The 18882-nt window shown below is 32.5% G+C and overlaps 2 protein-coding genes across 2 annotated transcripts; both read left to right on the plus strand.

The window, feature by feature from the left end:
• The first annotated feature begins 295 nt into the window (after nt 1-295).
• On the plus strand, nt 296-4986 carry LOC123699764 (zinc carboxypeptidase-like). Its single transcript, XM_045646782.1, has 7 exons — nt 296-617; nt 829-992; nt 1232-1458; nt 2347-2434; nt 2796-2998; nt 3873-3957; nt 4755-4986. Exons 1-7 carry the CDS (start codon nt 331-333, stop codon nt 4946-4948), a joined length of 1248 nt encoding a protein of 415 aa, XP_045502738.1. The 5' UTR covers nt 296-330; the 3' UTR covers nt 4949-4986.
• Nucleotides 4987-6235: 1249 nt separating this feature from the next.
• Nucleotides 6236-11354, plus strand: LOC123699763 (zinc carboxypeptidase-like). The gene is made up of 6 exons (XM_045646781.1): nt 6236-6552; nt 7273-7663; nt 8030-8114; nt 8510-8712; nt 9213-9297; nt 11059-11354. Exons 1-6 carry the CDS (start codon nt 6272-6274, stop codon nt 11337-11339), a joined length of 1326 nt encoding a protein of 441 aa, XP_045502737.1. The 5' UTR covers nt 6236-6271; the 3' UTR covers nt 11340-11354.
• Nucleotides 11355-18882: the final 7528 nt, after the last annotated feature.

The raw sequence follows: 18882 nt of genomic DNA on the forward strand, positions 1-18882 counted from the left end.
GATTTTTTTCAAAATCAAAACAACAGGTCGATTTATCTATTAAAAAAAATATTAAATCAGATTGAAAACGAAACAGATTAACATTTCTAACCTAATTTACCATCAAACGTAGAATTCAATTAGTTAATATCTAATTATCTAGTAATTATTCGATTAGATATAAAATTATATCAGTGAACTCTATATCGCAAATATACAACTGAAAATAGAGTTTAATAACATTATCGTAAAGTTCATAATCGATAAAATTGTAACACTAAAATTATCAGATAAAATATTACCACAATATTCATTAAATTTAATTAGTTTCAATAGCACATAGGACTTAAAATGATTTTAAAATTAATTTTATTAAGTGTTTTTAGTGTAATAGTAGTATCACAAAAGGTGCGTTATGATAATTATTCACTGTACAAAATAGTTCCTGAAACTGACGATCATGTAGATTTTCTTAAAGATTTACATGAAGAATCAGATGGGTTAGATTTCTGGATAGCTCCAAGCAATGTTGGTGAATATGTGAGTTTGGTGGCATCACCTGAAAAGCAACATGAATTAGAACATTCGCTACAGAGGAGAGACATCAACTACAATGTGATGTTGCAAAATATACAAGAGTGAGTAATAAAACATATAATTACCTACTAGAATTTAAAATTGGCTATAACTTCTAATGTGAAATCTGAATGAACAAGTAATTATGGAACCAATATGTACCAGATATATAATTAAAAATAGGTCATTTTCAAGCCTGAAACGTTATGTAAAACAATTTTATTTTATGACAGCCTGGTTAATTTGTTTTGTTTAAATTCTGTTAAATTTCAGAGCCCTTGACAGTCAAGTCCTGGGTAGAAAGAAACGTGATACGAGACATGAAATGTTCTGGACAAACTATCAAACTTTAGAGGATATTTATGACTGGTTTTATCATTTAGCCGAAACTCACAGTGATATAGTTAGCATTATTCAAGCAGGAAAATCTCATGAAGGTAAATAATTGTTAGTGTGAATGTTTATTTTACTTATTTGTATTTTGTAATCCAAAATGTGACAACTTGGAAGAAGTCAGTTGGCAAATTTTAAGTAAATCATAGTGTAATATTTCCTAAACTCTCTACAATTAATATGACTTAAATTCTTAGATGACTTTCATATTTTATTTTTACTAATACAAAAATTAAGTATACTTACTTTCTTTCCAATACCTTCTTTGTCAATATCCTTCTAGGTAGAAATATAACTGGCGTCAAGATCTCCCGCAGTTCTGGTAAAAGGGCGTTCTTCATAGAAGGTGGCCAAGTGGCAGCTGATTGGTTATCACCAACCGTCATCACATATTTGGTCGATCAGCTTGTACGAGGTGATGATGAAGAGGCGAAGGCAGCTACTGAGGATTTCGAATGGCATATCTTTCCTATGATCAACCCTGATGGACATGAATATACTAATGACGTTGTAAGTGAAAATACTAGTTTTTAGGAGTCTGGGGATTAGGTATACTTATAGGAATTTGTGATTGTAATATGAGAATTATTTAAACATGTAGATAGGTACTGGAATAGTCAATAAATAATAATTTTAATGCTTTCTTCATCTATAAATTGAATCATAATTAATGTATTAGAAAGAAAGAAAAAAAATGAATTACATATAGTATTATAATATTAACTGTAGTTTTGCATAAACAAAATATTGTATTAAGGCCCCTTAGTAGGTGAAAACGGCAAAATGGACTGTTTTCTATGAGCTATAATTGAAAATATTGAAGTTTTTTCACACTGAAATTTCTAATATGTATTACAGAACGTATGTGTGATGGGATGACTGTTTCCAAAACACGATTGGAAAAATTTTGTTCGATAAAAAAAAAACCTGAAGTTACCTCTAAAATATCATATAAATGCTCATTACAAACGTATTTTACGATAATAATTCGTATAAAATCACAAATACATAGGTATGTACCTTCTCGATGTCTTGACTGTTTTAGATTTAGAAAATACTAAATATTCTCATTCACTATTTGATAAAAATGTGAATGGCGCTTACGATTTTTAGTTTCGAGCACGTTGATTCCATACTAAACGCGGACCCCCTCACCGCTTACCTCAGGCCCGAATAGCTGAATTTTCGCTGACCGCCTAACCCCCCTTAATGTTTCTGGCTTATATATGTCTCTGTTTTAATTCTGTTTATTCGTGGTATTTGCAAACCAACAAGACCTATATAACTTTTAAAACTTCCTTGAGATAATTCCAACATAATACAGATCAGGAAACAACTTCTAACAAGACAAATAGAACAAAATGAATACCTTAATTGAACTTAAATTAAATTCAATAGATCAGGCTATGGATGAAAAACCGCAGACCGATCAGCGGCGCCGCAGTTGGCGTTGATCTTACTAGAAACTGGAATTCACAATGGGGAGGTATGGAATTAAATATTCTCAGTATTTATTGCATAATCCTATGTTTGAGAGGCTTTATAACTTTAGTTTTCAAAAAAAAAAGTCTTGAAAAAAATATCTTACACATTATGTTTAAGAATTGGAAGGCCTTTAATAATTTTGATGCTTTAAAAAACGTGTTTTTAATAATAATTATGGCCATTGAGAGGTAGAAAATTACATCTGTAACGAACTTTGTAATTAGCATTTACCTACTCTTATTGGATATAACAGCGGTTAAAATTATATGAACTGTTACCTTACAAGCAAGTTAACAGATATAGCACATCTGCACTTCTAACTTAATAATGCATTTTTATGTAATAAATAAAGTATCTTTCAGTGAGCGGAGGCAGTTTCAGACCCACAGACAGCAACTTTATTGGTTTAGGACCATTTTCTGAGCCAGAAACGCGAGCTATATCCCGTTATGTGGAAAGCATTAGCCACAATCTAGCTGGCTTGCTGTCTTTTAGAAGCTTTGGTCAACGGCTCATCATACCGTTCGCTCATACAGCAGACCCGATGTATAATCATGATGCAATGGTATGTATACATCTACACTAATATTATAAAGAGGAAAACTTTGTTTGTTTGTTCGATTGTAATGAATAGGCTCATAAACTACTGGAACGATTTTAAAAATTCTTTCACCATTCGAAAGCTACATTATCCACGAGTAATATAGGCTATTTAATATTATCACGCTAAGTCCAACAGGAGCGGAGCCACGCGGGTGAAACCGCGCGGCACAGCTAGTTTATTATATTAAGGGCCGATTTTTCAATCCTCGGTTAAAATTTATCCGTCCAATAAAGTATTACACGAACATTTTAAAATGTCACCTGTAAACTGTCAAATACGGAAATTTTTGAAATGGTATTTTAATACGTTATTCGATCATTATAAGTTTTAACCAAGGATTGAAAAATCAGCCCTTATAAGTATAGTTGCCGCTAGTCAGGGATGACCTGGAATGAAAACGATATATTTTATAGCTAATAAGATTCAGGAATAATGTAGTTTTCTGTTAGGGAAAGGATTTTTGATATCGGTCCAGCAGTTTATGTGTGAAAACAGAAATACTAAAACACAATTGTGTCGTCTTTATAATGTTAGTTAGGATATTATAATATTAATTAATGTCCTTCAAAGTATAAACGTTATAGTTGTCTAAAATATATAAAACATTCACGCTGATATAAAAAATAAAAAAAACATTGTTTCCAATTCAAATGTTTGGACACACTAATTGTACCATTCATAATATTCATAGGATTTTATGTTGTATAATTGGTTCGTTAAATTTAAATTTTTATGCACCTTTTCATTGAAATTCTATGCTCACATAACATAAACAAAAACAATAAACGTAGGTAATAGTATTTTTTTTTTATAAATCAAGCCATTTTTATTTTAGCTCACTATTGGAAGAAGAGCAATGGGATCTTTAGCTGTTAAGTACGACACTCAATATAGAGTTGGAACTTCAAAACAAGTTTTCGGTAAGAAACTCTATTCGCAGCTAAACAATAAATTCATTAATACGGATTTAACATTACATTACATAACATTACTGCTTTCTTCACGAATACTTATAAATTATAATTCATATTATATCGAATTCACTGTTTAACGGTGCATTTAGACCAAATGAACATAGAGCAAGAGCTAGCTAGATCAAGAGCATTCTTTCGTGACCTTTTAGTGTAAACAAAAGCTCGTAATTCGTATTCAGTGTTGTTCAGTATTAGAACATTGCATAGAATCTTGTCAAACGCACTTCGAACGCACGAACTCTACGCTTGTTTACAATATAAAACAATTTGACATAGTAAGTTTAGAATTAGTATTTGCTCGTTTGATATTTTCCGGGATAAAACCTTATGTGTTAATCCAAGTTACCCTCTATATGTGTGCTAAATTTCATTGTAATCGGTTCAGCAGTATTTAGGTGAAAGAGTACCAAACATACACAATAAACACATACACATCCACCTTACAAACTTTCGCGTTTATAATATACTAGCTTTCCGCCCGCGGCATCGCCCGCGCAGTCACTGAAAAACCCGCATAGTTCCCGTTCCCGTGGGATTTCCGTGATAAAACCTATCCTTTGTCCCGGGGTAAAAAGTAGCCTATGTCCTTTCTCGGGTATCAAAATATCTTATACCAAATTTCATGCAAATTGGTTATTGGTTTCAGTAGTTAAGGCGTGAATGAGTAACTGACAGACAGCTTTCGCATTTATAATATTATAATATAGTAGGAAGGATTTTAATCATTATTTTTTACCTAACAGATGGCGCCACAGGCGTGTTAGCTGATTGGGTCAAGTTCAGATTCAACCCGCCCGTCGTGGCCACATACGCGTTGAGAGACACGGGGGCATGGGGCTATACGCTACCCGTGGACCAGGTTCTACCATCGTGCGAAGAGACCTTCGATTCAGTTATGGCTATCATACGAGAGGCCAAGTTTATCAATGTGTTGTAAAATTGAAATAAAATTGTTTTTTTGTTATTTTTTTTATATTATGATTGTTTTTGTTAAATGACAGATTTTCCTTTATTATAAAAAAAAAACATTATGAAAACGAGTAGGTACTCAGTGATATTGAAAATGCTTATACTTAAAACTTAACATAAGATGACCAACATTTTGACTTCTTATCTGTAATGTTATCTCGATGCAACTGCTTCTATTGCTACCACAAAAATATGACATATTTTTACTCAAATTAAATTGTATCTCCTAATTATTTAGTTAGTTAAATTGTTTGTATCCTGCTAATCTATAATATAACAAGTGATAACTGCGTTAAAAACAACCGACTTCAAACTTGCACTTGCAAAATTTACAAATACCTACAGACAAAAATGCTCATAAAATAAAAACTACTGGGCCTATCCGAATAAAATTTTTATGGGACCAATTCGACACCATCCCGCATCGAACAAAAAAAGAATCACGTAAATCGGTTCAGAAACCTCGGAGTAATCGGTGTACATACATAAAAAAAAAATATATATATATATATATACCGGCCGAATTGATAACCTCCTCCTTTTTTTTGAAGTCGGTTAAAAATGAATCCCAAAATGTGTTGGTAAGCGTATAACTTGAGAACGGCTTAACCCATTTCGTTAATTCTTTTTTTATAATATTCCTTGAAGTTCGAGGATGGTTCTTATGTAGAGAAAACGTGAATATGTACCACGGGCGAAGCCGGGGCGGACCGCTAGTCTATAATATAAAAATGAATCCCAAAATGTGTTGGTAAGCGCATAACTTGAGAACGGCTTAACCGATTTCGTTAATTCTTTTTTTATAATATTCCTTGAAGTTAGAGGATGGTTCTTATGTAGAGAAAACGTGAATATGTACCACGGGCGAAGCCGGGGCGGACCGTTAATGTAATATATAAATTACTTACTGTAATCGAATTTGACATCATTCAAAATAATCTAATCTAGACAAGATCTTCCCTACGACGAATTAACCTCATTATTCGAAGAAATAATTAAAGTGCGCGTTTACAGCATGCATATAAATATTTTCGATGTGCCTGTAATTATTGTAATCCATTGAAGGTCAAAAGAATGGTATTTTATCATATCAAGTACGTTTATTATCTCTGATATATTTCAAAAGATTAATTGCATTTTATGCTGTCTCATATTTACTACATTTAATCTGATATCATTTATATTTAATGATTCAATTTAATCTCTTGTTAAGATTACGATAGAGTTTACAGGCTGGTGTTTATTTTGATAAACATTTCAGTCAAGTTACTTAAGTGTTACACACGTTAAAATGTATCGATATCTATTTATAATTTTAACATATACTTTAGTCAGTGCAAAATTTCGTTTTGATAACTATACGCTTTACAAAATAATACCTGAAAATGAAAAACACATACAAATTCTTCAAGATATCCTTGAATACGATCAGAGATATGATTTCTGGACATACCCAGCACCGGGGGCCAAGTTTGTTAATATAATGTCGAGTCCAGAAAATAAAGCTGATTTGGAAAATACATTCAATAGCAATGATATTAAGTTCTCTATTTCAATGACAAATGTTCAAGAGTAAGTACAAACTTTTTTTTAATTTGCCTTTATCAGTAGAAATTGAGGGTCAAATTATTTTAAGACATAAGCGCAATCCGTATTTCATAGCATCTATTACTACTTTCAAATCTATTGCACTATCTATGCTAACTTAAAAGAAAGAAAACTGATATAAGAAGTAGTCATAAATTTGCCTATAAATATGACGCTGCATTTTAGACCATCAGTACGTATTTATCCTTGTATGAAATGAAATGAAAAAATGAAAAAACGTTTATTTATACACACATTATAAATAGTTACACAATAAAAAGACACGACGGTCGACTAAACTAGGTACTAGACATGTGCTATAGTCGATCGACGCTTTCCACTCCTTAAGACATAGTGCCAGCATTATAACGTGTGTAAAAGTTTGTGTGTGTGTGTGTGTGTGTGTGTGTGTTTGTGTGTGTGGTTATTTTTATATATATTTGTATGGATAATAATTTTGACATAATTGGTCTGTTATCTTTTTACGTGGACGCTATTTACGATTAAATTCTGGAATACGATAACTTACACCATAAGGTTAGAATTCATAACTTGTACGAAATAAATATAAGATAAGGGAGAACTTTTTTCGTTGAAATTTCTCATTTGTATCCTAATAAGTAGGAGCTCCGCTTTGTTCAGCGCCTTAAATCTAACACAATGTATATTTTGTAAAACCAATATTAAACTATTTATCTTTTATAGAGTTATTGACAAAGAAACAGTTGGCAGATATACAAGAAGTAACCTTAGGTCTATGAGGTGGGATACCTATTATAATCTACGTCAAATTAACGACTGGTTAGATGACATAGTTAGCAGATACTCAAATGCAGCTAGCATTATAGTAGGTGGAGAATCATTTGAAGGTAGGCCAATCAGAGGTGTTAAAATATCCCATGGCAGTGGTAGACGAGCCATCTTTATTGAAAGTGGTATACACGCAAGGGAATGGATTACTATGGCAACTACGAATTACATAATAGACCAGCTATTGAGAAGTAATGACCCAGAAGTTCAAGCAGCAGCTAGGGACTATGATTGGTACATTTTCCCAGTTACAAATCCTGATGGGTATGTTTGGAGTCATGAAGAAGTAAGTGTTATTTAAATTAATACAATTACGGATGTTGTTTAATAATTATGATTTTTAACTGCTTTATGTTTTAATAATTATAATAATTTTTAACTAATATTATAAATCAGAAGAGTTTGTTCAGGAACTAATGGTCCGATTTGAAAATTCTTTGGGTGTTAGATAGCCCATTCATCGAGGAAGGCTATATAGGCTATAATTATCACGCTAAGACAAACAGGAGTGGAGCCACGCGGGTGAAACCGCGGAGCGAAGTTAGTTGTTTGATAAAACTTACCTCAAATATTTAAAATTAAGTATTTTAAGAGGCTGTCACAGAATTAGTGTGTGAAAGGAATGTCTAATAATACTTTGTTTTTTTCTTAGTTCAGAATGTGGCGTAAAAACAGAAGACCTATTGGATCACAATTTGGAGTTGATTTGAACAGGAACTGGAACAGTAATTGGTTACGTAAGTTGTAAATAAATAAATAATAAATAAATATCGTTTATTTAGAAACAATACATACATACAAAACAATTTAGAAACTACGATCGCCTCTACTAGGATAATACCTGTCGTGTACCTGTAGACGATCGACGCCTTCCTCTCCAAAGTTAGCCAGTATTGTTAATTTAACTTAAATACAATTACATATTTTTATACAGAAGAGAACCATTTAGAACAAAATAAATCCTCAATTACCTATGTTTGTCAGAAATCACCTAATTGTTACACTCATTAATACACCAAAAAATATATTATAATAAATAATCTGAGTTTTTTGTTATACATGAATTTTAAATCCAATCGTGTAAATATTGAAGTCTTCCCTCTACAATCCTAAAAACTTTCATCTCTTACAGTTCACGGATCTAGTACCAACCCAGCTACGGACAATTACGCTGGCCCAGGACCATTTTCGGAACCTGAATCTAGGACTCTATCAGAATACATACGATCTCTTAGTGGACAAATTGACTTGTATTTGTCTATGCATTCTTTTAGTGAACTGCTGCTTTTACCATTTGGCAATTCGACACAACAATATGCCAATTACCAAGATGCTGTAAGTACCTTTCTTTGTAAAGTTTTGTTATTATTAGGTGCAGTTTAAGACAACATTTTGGACAGTTAAGGAACAATGCTAGTTCAATTATGATCCTAAATATTGTATTGTTTCTTCTGAACATATTGATTTTTATTGATGTTATTTTTATAGTGTTAGTTTTAACTTCAAGTCTGATATTATATTTGAGAAAATTTCATCACTACAATTTCTTTTATTAACATTATTTGCAATATTAATAACTAGCTTTCCACCCGCGGCATCGCCCGCGCAGTCAAAGAAAAACCCACATAGTTCCCGTTCCCGTGGGATTTCCGGGATAAAACCTATCCTATGTCCCGGGGTAAAAAGTAGCTTAATATGCCCTTTCTCGGGTATCAAAATATTTCTATACCAAATTTCATACAAATTGGTTCAGTAGTTAAGGCGTGACTGAGTAACAGACAGACAGACAGAGTTACTTTCGCATTTATAATATTAGTATGGATTATTTGTCACAGATCAGCATTGGTAGACGTGCCATGGGTGCGCTTTCGGTCAGATATGGAACACAATACACAACCGGGAATATCGCTGAAGCAATTTGTGAGTACTGTGTTAATGTATTAAAATTGATAGTTGTACTGTGGCCAGTAAGGGATTAGGAATGATAGAGGCAATAGATTTTAGGGCTTCTATTTATATAAGAAAGTTTAATGTATAATATTTAAAGTTTAATGTATACCTTCTCCTTAGCTTTCCTTCTCACCATACTTCCTTCCTTGGTAACTCATTTGTTGTAACCGCTATCAGACTGTGGAATTCTCTGCCTGTGGATGTTAGACGATCTTCCTCTATAAAATCTTTTAAAACTCTTTTATATAAGCACCTCTCCAATTTAGAGGTGATACTAAGTTAGTCCTTCTACTTAATATTATGTATTTTATCCTTTCCTATAATTAATTTATATATTTTATGTATTCTATCTTCTATAATCTATATTATTATTTTATTTATTATATCAGCCACCCGCGTAACATGTAGGTACGTTTCTTCTTTATCTCTTACCTTGGGCAGTCTGGAAGAGATCGCTAGTAAGCGATAAGGCCGCCTTATGTACCTACCTTTTGATGTACCTTTGTATAATTGTAAATATTACTTGGTGTGGTATATTAAATTGATAAATAAATAAATAAATAAATAAATAAATAAATATTTATTATATAATGTATTTGAAATAAATGTATTTGAATAATATATTTTATATATATATTATTTAATTATTTAATAAATTTTTAATGTATAATATATTGATTATATAATGTATTTAAAATAAATGCATTAGAATTACCGGTTCTAAAGCTGAACATTTCAATGAAATATCTGACTTTAGTTTTTAATTAATTTAACAAAGAAGTTGTTTGTAGATATATAATTTGTTATAGTAAATCATAAATCGGCATAAAAGCGACCTGTGTATATTTCTACAAACTTTAAAAATTTATTAAACAGTTACTGACCGTAACAGGTTCAACGACATAGGTACACAGTATTTATAATCTATATACATTAACACTATTTCGACTTATGGCCCCAGTCAGCATATAGTTCCCTAAGCTGTTAATCCTGACCTGTAACTGCCTGTGACAGAAATGTGGTCAACAGGAGACCGAAGGGCGAACCACTCTAACAAATAACTGATATAATATTCTGTTGACGTGCAAGGGACTGGAAACTTTCCCTCCAAGCTTGCGATAAAAACCTTGTTATTGTTATAAGTTCAAGAGGATATGAAAAAAAATATAAGTCATGCTACTATGTTGATATTATATTACGTAGATGTAGACAACACAAATTAAAAGTGCCTTCGCACTTTATAGACTAATAATATTTCAAACTGTTGCAGTATTATAAATGTTAGTATAACTGATAATCTACATCTACGTAATATAGAGCTGAAGATTTTGTTTGTTGCTTGAACACCCTAATCGCAAAATTATTTCATTACTAGCTGCTCCGCGCGGTTTCACCCCCGTGGCTCCACTTCTGTTGGCCGTAGCGTGACCATATAATATTATAGCCTATAGCCTTCCTCGATTAATAAGCTGTCTAACACTGAAAGAATTTTGCAAATCGGACCAGTTGTTCCCGAGATTAGCGCGTTCAAACAAACAAACAAACTCTTCAGCTTTATGATATTGGTATAGATTAGACAGTTCATTAACCGTGGAAGGCTTATAGGCCTTATCATCACTTTCAAACCAACAGGAGCAGAGCAATGCGGGCAAAACGGGCACAGCTAGTGATTTAATAAATAAATGCTTAAAACATTGATTCAAATATCTAATCATTCTCTGTTTCCTTCAGATTTAGCAACCGGCGGAAGCATAGACTGGGTTAAATCGGCTCTGAACATCCCCTTAGTCTATTGCTATGAGTTCCGCGATAAAGGGCAATACGGGTTCCTCCTCCCAGCTAACCAGATTCGACCAAACAGCGAGGAAGTATTGGACTCATTATTGGAAATGATACATCAGGCGAAAAGATTCGGCTACATGAACGGAAGCGCAAGTGGCAGCGCGAGCAGTTTAAGAGTGTCCTTGTGGAGTATGCTATGTGTGATCGTAGTTGGTTTTATGAGGAAATAAAGTTGATTTGGCGTATTTGTTTTTCTTTTCTTTAAGCCATGTGAATATTAATTCTACTAATAACATCTGGAATAGTTATTTGACTAAGATATTTATCATAGTTATAATAGATCGTTTAGTTTTTAATATCTGCTTCACAAATGTATACTGTAGTATAACTGCGCTTATAACGATTCTCCTCATACTCCAGAAATTAAAAAAAATGTTCGTAAAATTTTACTGCTCATAACATTTCAATATAGATTATAACACTTCAATTAATCCATTTATGAATGTTAATACATTGCAACTTTACAACTTGCAACATTAAATTAAAAAACATAGAGCACACCCTGATCAATAAACGGTATTAAAATTGCGTCGCGACCTACGAAAGACATTCAATTAATTTTTTTCAACAAACGCGAGCAAAAAACGCGGAGTCATCGCTAAACAAAGATGTCCCGATAATTGTTATAAACGGCTGGCTAATGTAAAACGTAGGCTTGATTTATTTTATGTGCTGCTGAATTAACGGGCACGTTTTATATTTACCCAACTGAGTTATGAGTGTATACTGTGTTTCAGCAGGAATATGTGTAAAAAGTGTTATGATATTTTGCCGGGTTACTTTGGAAGGAATGTTTTTCAGTTTTTATTTATCTCTGTCACGGTCTGTAGATCATTTTAGCTTAAGAGTGCTGTTCGAATTCATTTTCAAAGGAATGTCATGTTCTTAAAAAAAATTGAAAAAATTGGATTTAAAACCGGAACTTATGGACCAGGATTTTATATATCCACAATCATTAATTTATTATACAACTAAAGGAGCAAACAACAATCAGGAAATCGTTGCTAAAATACGCAGTAAACCATCTCATTCAATCAAAATATCATTTCATTTCCCTTCCATTCTTAGGCAATATAAAACACAAATCTCACAACCAGCTCTAATATTTGCATGTCATACCTAGTTAATATGAACAAAACATCAAAGGTAGCAACAGTTTAAGAGGTATTAAAATACAAGTTAACAAAAAACAACATTAACGCGCTGAAGCTATCGCGCATCGATCAATTACATTTGAAATAAGAGCATTTCTTATCAATAATGGATCAATCACTATAGTGCGGTTACTGAGCAATGAACAAAGTCAATGTTATGGGTAATAAATTCTTTATATACAAAAATATAAATGTGCTACCTGATATTATAGTGGTTTAGAAGTCTAAGTTTGTGAGACGTGTTATAACTTATGTAGTTAAATTTTTATACTGACTGAAGTTGAAATATACATAGCCGATATAGGTACTGTTAATAATCAGTAATCACTATCACTAGATACAAACAAACAAACAATCAACAAAACAAAAAATATAAATGACAAAAGTAAATATATAAAAAAAGAGACACAATTGAGCGGTCTTACAGCTAAGAAAGCGATCTCTTCCAGACAACCTAAAAACATAGTACACAATCATAGTGTAAAACAAAGTCGCTTTCTCTGTCCCTATCTAAGTCGCCTATGTCGCTATATATGCCTAAATCTTTTAAAGTATGCAACGTATTTTGATGCGGTTAAGAGATAAAGTGATGCTCGAGGAAGGCTTAAGTATATCTATCGGGTTTAGACAAAGCAAGCGAAGCCGGAGGGCGATCGCTAGTACTTTATATAGACAACACAAACAATAATATAAAGTGATGTTCCACCTGATATTATAGTTGTTTGAAAGTTTAAATTATATATGATACGCTTTAAAACATATAAAAGCATAGTGCTAGTTGTTTATAAGTTTATACTGGAGTTGTTAAAACTTATGTATGAACTTTTTTAATGACTGAAGTTGAAATATACATACTAATGAACTTAGAGGCACATAATAATATGAATAAGACAAGTATGGTAAAGTTTATATTATGAAGTCGTACGTATTTAGAACTGCCTTGTGCTTGTGAAGCATATTAATATGTTTTTAATTTTTATCGTTAACGTTTAACTGAACAAGGTAAGCTCAAACTCTAAAGCAAATTCTTGAAAAACTTACTAGTATCGAGATACATTGATAATTTTAATTCTCAGAGAGACTCAAAAAAAACAAATCACTTAATTTACTTAATCGACTGTCTATTATAACATTCAAAGAACAATTTAAAGTAAACACTAATGCCTCATGCATACATAAATGAAAACATTATCCTCCTTTACTCATCTAAGTAACAAACGCCAATACCAACAAACCCTACTATACAAGCTGTATATCGGAACATAATCGTTCACACAGTTCAATCAATCGTAAGCGAAACGCCTCCAATACATTCACTAAATATAGTTACAGTTACTGATTGTATACGATTTTAAACCTGATTAAATACTTGGGTTCAATAGTATATTATAAGAGTTTTTATTACAGGTGATTTACATAGAAAGTCATGTTATGTTTACGTTTATCGTTTTAGAATTTTGTTCATTACTAAATAGTAGAAAAATTATTTCCAAACCTTCGTAATATAAGATTATATTGTGATTTAAATTAAGTATAGTGAATTTTAATCTATACTTCTATATATATAAAACTCAAAGGTGCTGATATAGTGATCTATCAACGCACAGCCCAAACCACTGGACGTATCGGGCTGAAATTTGGCATGCAGGTAGATGTCATAACGTAGGCGTTCCCTAAGAAAGGATTTCCCGAAATTCTTGCGGGAACGGGGAAAAATGGGGATGCACGTACAAAGTCGTGGGTGGAAGCTAGTATATTATAAAGCTGAAGAGTTTGTTTGTTTGAACGCGCTAATCTCAGGAACTACTGGTCCGATTTGAAAAATTATTTCGGTGTTAGATAGCCCATTTATCGAGGAAGGCCAACAGAAGGGGAGCCACGCAGGTGAAACCGCGCGGCGCGGCTAGTTAAATATAAATTTACCATTGCTTACATACAATATTTGCGTGACTGATCTTTCTATATTGATATTTAAAACCAACAAGTGATAACTGCGTTAAAAACAACCGACTTCAAACTTGCACTTGCAAAATTTACAAATACCTACAGACAAAAATGCTCATAAAATAAAAACTAACGAATAAAATTTTTATGGGACCAATTCGACACCATCCCGCATTGAACAAAAAAAGAATCACGTAAATCGGTTCAGAAACCTCGGAGTAATCGGTGTACATACATAAAAAAAAAAATATATATATATACCGGCCGAATTGATAACCTCCTCCTTTTTTTTGAAGTTAAGATTAAGTGTAGTCTAAAATAACTTTTTCATAATACAGATTATTTATAACAAAATCGATGCTTTTTAGATAAATATCAACTGTAAAAATAAACCTACTTATCCAAAATATGGCCATCAAATTCGGTCTACAAAATTCATTACCAGTCGTTAACCAAAGCATGCTAACATAACAATGAACGACAAATTACGGGTCATAATAGAATTCTCATAGTTATATTGAAATATCGACATTAATGTGAAAAATGCGTGAGAGCGGTTTTTAGGGTTCCGTACGCAAAAGGGTAGAACGGGACACTAATCCTTCGCTATGTCTATCTGTCTCCAGGCTGTATCTCATAAACCGTGATAGCTAGAAAGCTGAAATGATGTATTTCCGTTGCCACTATAACAACAAATGCTAAAAATTAAAAAAAAAATTAAGAGGGAGTGAGTCCCAATACAAAAAAAAAATGATTTTTTATTATAATGTATAATTAATAATGTAATAAATAATATAATAATCAGTTATGTAAGCTGAATGAATTCGTGTATACGCCATTGTAGTAGTGTAATATAATCTAATGTGAATACAGGCTCCTGAAAAACAGTTTATAACTATATTAGGAGCCTGGGTCATTAATTAATGTATGTAGCAAATAATGGTGTAGTGTAAAATAAATGAATTATTTATTATAGATGATGACAGTACGGTACCCTTCGTGCGCGAGTCCGACTCGCACTTGGCCGGTTTTATTAGAATTAAATGCCTCCTTCATATAAAATGCTCCCTACTATTGTTAAATACAGTCATAAATGTATTGTCCCATTGTGTATTTTGAGGTCACGTTTGTAGGTCACGTTATGATTAATAACTCAATGCTTAGGTTATTTCCATTAATAGAAGAGAAATATTGCTCTACATTAGAATAATTTCACTTTTTGTTGACTATACGAGTGTGTGCTTTCATAATTTTAAAAATCTTTGCAAATGCGAAGATCGCGTATCAAAAAATAAATTTATCGTAGCTTTTTTTCAATGATTTTTTTAAGCAAATTTAGCCATTTTTTTCAATACTAAATTGTTTATAAATATACTACATATTATTTAAAAAGTAACACATTATCATAAACTTCGTGTACGAAGTATTATTAAAAATGCTACATTATATTAAATAATATTAAAACCAACACGCTCCCGCTGAAAGACCATGAAAAAATACAAGCCTTAAATGAAAAATATATTCCATTCTAAAACGAAACAAAACGCGTGAACAAAAAGCAAACTGAATACTAATCATTCCATTGTCTTCTGTTCTCTAATTACTGGCAGATTAGTCCCTTGTGTGGAGACTTAGAAGACCCTAATTATCCACGAAACTATTCTCCTACATTCAGGTCACCCGAGGTTTCCAATATTCAATTACACACGCTGATATCTCGCCTCTGGCGTTTCTGCCCATCTCAAAATTGCCTATCTATCCTAATGCGTGCACAAGGCGATATGGAACGTCTTCTCTACTAAATATGGTCGAGTTTCGATGCTACCCAATTTCTTTGAGGCCTCCAGCCTTTGATTGGATATCCTAACATTGCTCACCAATTACTTAGAGTAAGTGATTGTCTTATGTATGGTGAGATGCAAATTTCAGCTTGGATGTACCGTGCTGTTCAATCGAATGTGTGGTATTTTAGTTTGATTCGGAAGCTATTGAAAGGATTTGCAAGCGAACACGGATGCTGTTACCACCCGCAATGTTTGTACTGGATACCAGGGATTTTCATTAACAAAGCGATGGAAATTGATATTACTGAGCTCTAAATAGAATATCACATATAATAATAGTAGGATGTTTAGATGTATAAATAAATAAATAATAAATACATATTTCAGGACAATTATCACACCCGGCACGATCAGATCCCATACTTAGCTTTCGCTTGTGTTTTGGCAATCTGATGGCTAATAAACATACATATTACATATATAATTTTAAATATATCTTAATATATATAAATCTCGTGTCAATGTTTGTCCTCAATGGACTCCTAAACCACTTAACCGATTATAATAAAATTCGCACACCATGTGCAGTTCGATCCAACTTGAGAGATAGGATAGTTTAAATCTCAAATCGTTGAGAAAGCGGGCGAAGCCGCGGGCGGTAAGCTAGTACTTATAATTGACCCAGACGCAGAGAGAATATCTATGTTCATAACACAAGTATTAGCCTCGGGTGGGAATCGAACCTCTGGCTTGGAAGGCAGGGCCACTACCAACCAAGCCAACCGGCCAGTCGGAAATAAAACGAATTCACTTCTAAATAATTTTTAAATTAAAAATAGAAAGTCTTTTTCTCTAACTTCAAAGCGACATATTACGCATGTTTATTACATCATCATGCATCTACAAACTTATTACTATCAAAACGTCAACCTTAAGTACTCCATCAATCCCAGATTTATTCCTCACAAATAAAAAGTCCACCCACACTATATAAATCTAACCCAAGACTTCTGTATTGATCGTTGAAGCATCAAAACTCAATAGAGGGCGAAGCTTGGGCAAAGCAAATGTGCCTGTATCATTAACATATGAATATCGGCTGGAAGACCCCCAGGTGGCGTTTCGGAAATATAGGTTTTTGTTGAATTGAGTCGGCCAGTATTTTGATATGGGTAAAGTCGTATCTTCATTCTTTGTACTGTAATATCTTTTCTTTTGCGGCTGTGTTATTTTTCTTGCAGTGTTTTGGGGGTTTTGATATTTTGATCGGTGATAAATGTATATTTTTGGTAGAATTTGGCATCTCATCTTATTTTGTATGTGTCTGTGTGTCCTTATTACTACTCTTGTTTTTAGTATTAATAATTATCTTCTTAATATATATAAATCTCGTGTCACAATTTTTGTCATCAATGGACTCCTAAACCACTTAGCCGATTATAATAAAATTCGCACACCATGTGCAGTTCGATCTAACTTGAGAGATAGGATCGTTTTAGAGAAAGCGGGCGAAGCCACGGGCGATAAGCTAGTGATAATATAAAATTAGATGAAATCATACGTTTAACTTTAATATGTTGGAAATTTTAAATAGATGAAAAAATAAAGACAAGATAATTATAAACAGAAGTTATAGCTGATATCCAAGCAGTTTAAACCATGAATAAAAAGCTTGTAGCTTGGTTACATTGCAAATTATTTTCACACACATGTTATATTATACTTTGACATAAATAGAACTTTTACATATTATTACAACATACAAGAGTCTATAACCATTTAGAAAAGCAAAAGCCACAACACATTACAAAACGATAAATTCTCCACAGACTATAAAACAACGTATCGCAAACTACGATGATAAAATAATAATTATTCCATCTAAAATTGAAACAAAACCTAACTATTTGCTAGACTGGCGCTAAAATATTCCAAGCCTACAATCCACTGAGGTAAAAGTGCCAGAACAAAGTTGCTACGAAAATAGGCAAAGCAGCTGTTACGAGTCAGACATTCTTGCGTCTCGAAGGAATTGTTCCACTTTACCCGGGCAAAGTTGGATATGGAGTGGATTTAATTTTTAATTGTTATTTTATAGTTAAGTGCTTTTAAATGGTTTATTAAAATTGTATTAAAACTAGCTTACTTGAAGAGTTTTAAAATGTTTAAAATAATTGATTTAATTTCTTTTTTACCGTCTTCGACGCCATGGTCATACGTGGACCTATAGAAATTTAATTAACAAAACATTACATACGTGCAGTAATAGCATGAAAAATCATCAAAACACTTTGATTACACACCCAAATATTTTAGCAATTACTGACTATATTTAACGGTGCATTTAGACCAAGCGAACAAAAAGCTAGAACTAGAGCAAGAGCATTATTACGTGCTCTTTGTGTTAACTTAAATTCGTATTCAGTGTTGTTCAGTATTAGAACATTGAATAGAATCTTTTCGATGCGAAAAATCTTTTATAAGAACAACGAAAAACTACTCTACGTCTATTTACACTAAAATAATTTTATACAGTGGGGTTAGAATGAGCATTCGCTCGTTTGGTCTAAATGCACCTTAAAGTGCATCTATTTTGTTGCTATTTGATTACTTGAAACAAAATTAAACCTTATTTGAGCTTAGAGCTATCCTTATTAATTTATAATGCACGACGTTGAATAAAATGTTATACCAAAACCGCAATTAGTCACACTAAACTAAACATTGTGTTAAAACAACAAATAATGTTAATTATAAGAACCACGACCATTATAAGTTGCATTCAATTTCCCCTCAAGTTGAAGATACACAAATGTGAAAATAATTGGAGC

Source organism: Colias croceus, chromosome 18 (genome assembly GCF_905220415.1).
Source record: "Colias croceus chromosome 18, ilColCroc2.1".
NCBI lineage: Eukaryota > Metazoa > Arthropoda > Insecta > Lepidoptera > Pieridae > Colias > Colias croceus.

What these genes read in the sequence shown, in the direction of transcription:
- LOC123699764 (XM_045646782.1), top strand. Translation starts at nt 331, where the DNA reads ATGATTTTAAAATTAATTTTATTAAGTGTTTTTAGTGTAATAGTAGTA. An exon ending in ATGAATATACTAATGACGTT is followed by an intron (nt 1,459 to 2,346) that starts GTAAGTGAAAAT and finishes TAAATTCAATAG; the next exon opens with ATCAGGCTATGGATGAAAAA. An exon ending in AACTTCAAAACAAGTTTTCG is followed by an intron (nt 3,958 to 4,754) that starts GTAAGAAACTCT and finishes TTTACCTAACAG; the next exon opens with ATGGCGCCACAGGCGTGTTA.
- LOC123699763 (XM_045646781.1), top strand. Translation starts at nt 6,272, where the DNA reads ATGTATCGATATCTATTTATAATTTTAACATATACTTTAGTCAGTGCA. An exon ending in ATGCCAATTACCAAGATGCT is followed by an intron (nt 8,713 to 9,212) that starts GTAAGTACCTTT and finishes TATTTGTCACAG; the next exon opens with ATCAGCATTGGTAGACGTGC. An exon ending in GAATATCGCTGAAGCAATTT is followed by an intron (nt 9,298 to 11,058) that starts GTGAGTACTGTG and finishes TGTTTCCTTCAG; the next exon opens with ATTTAGCAACCGGCGGAAGC.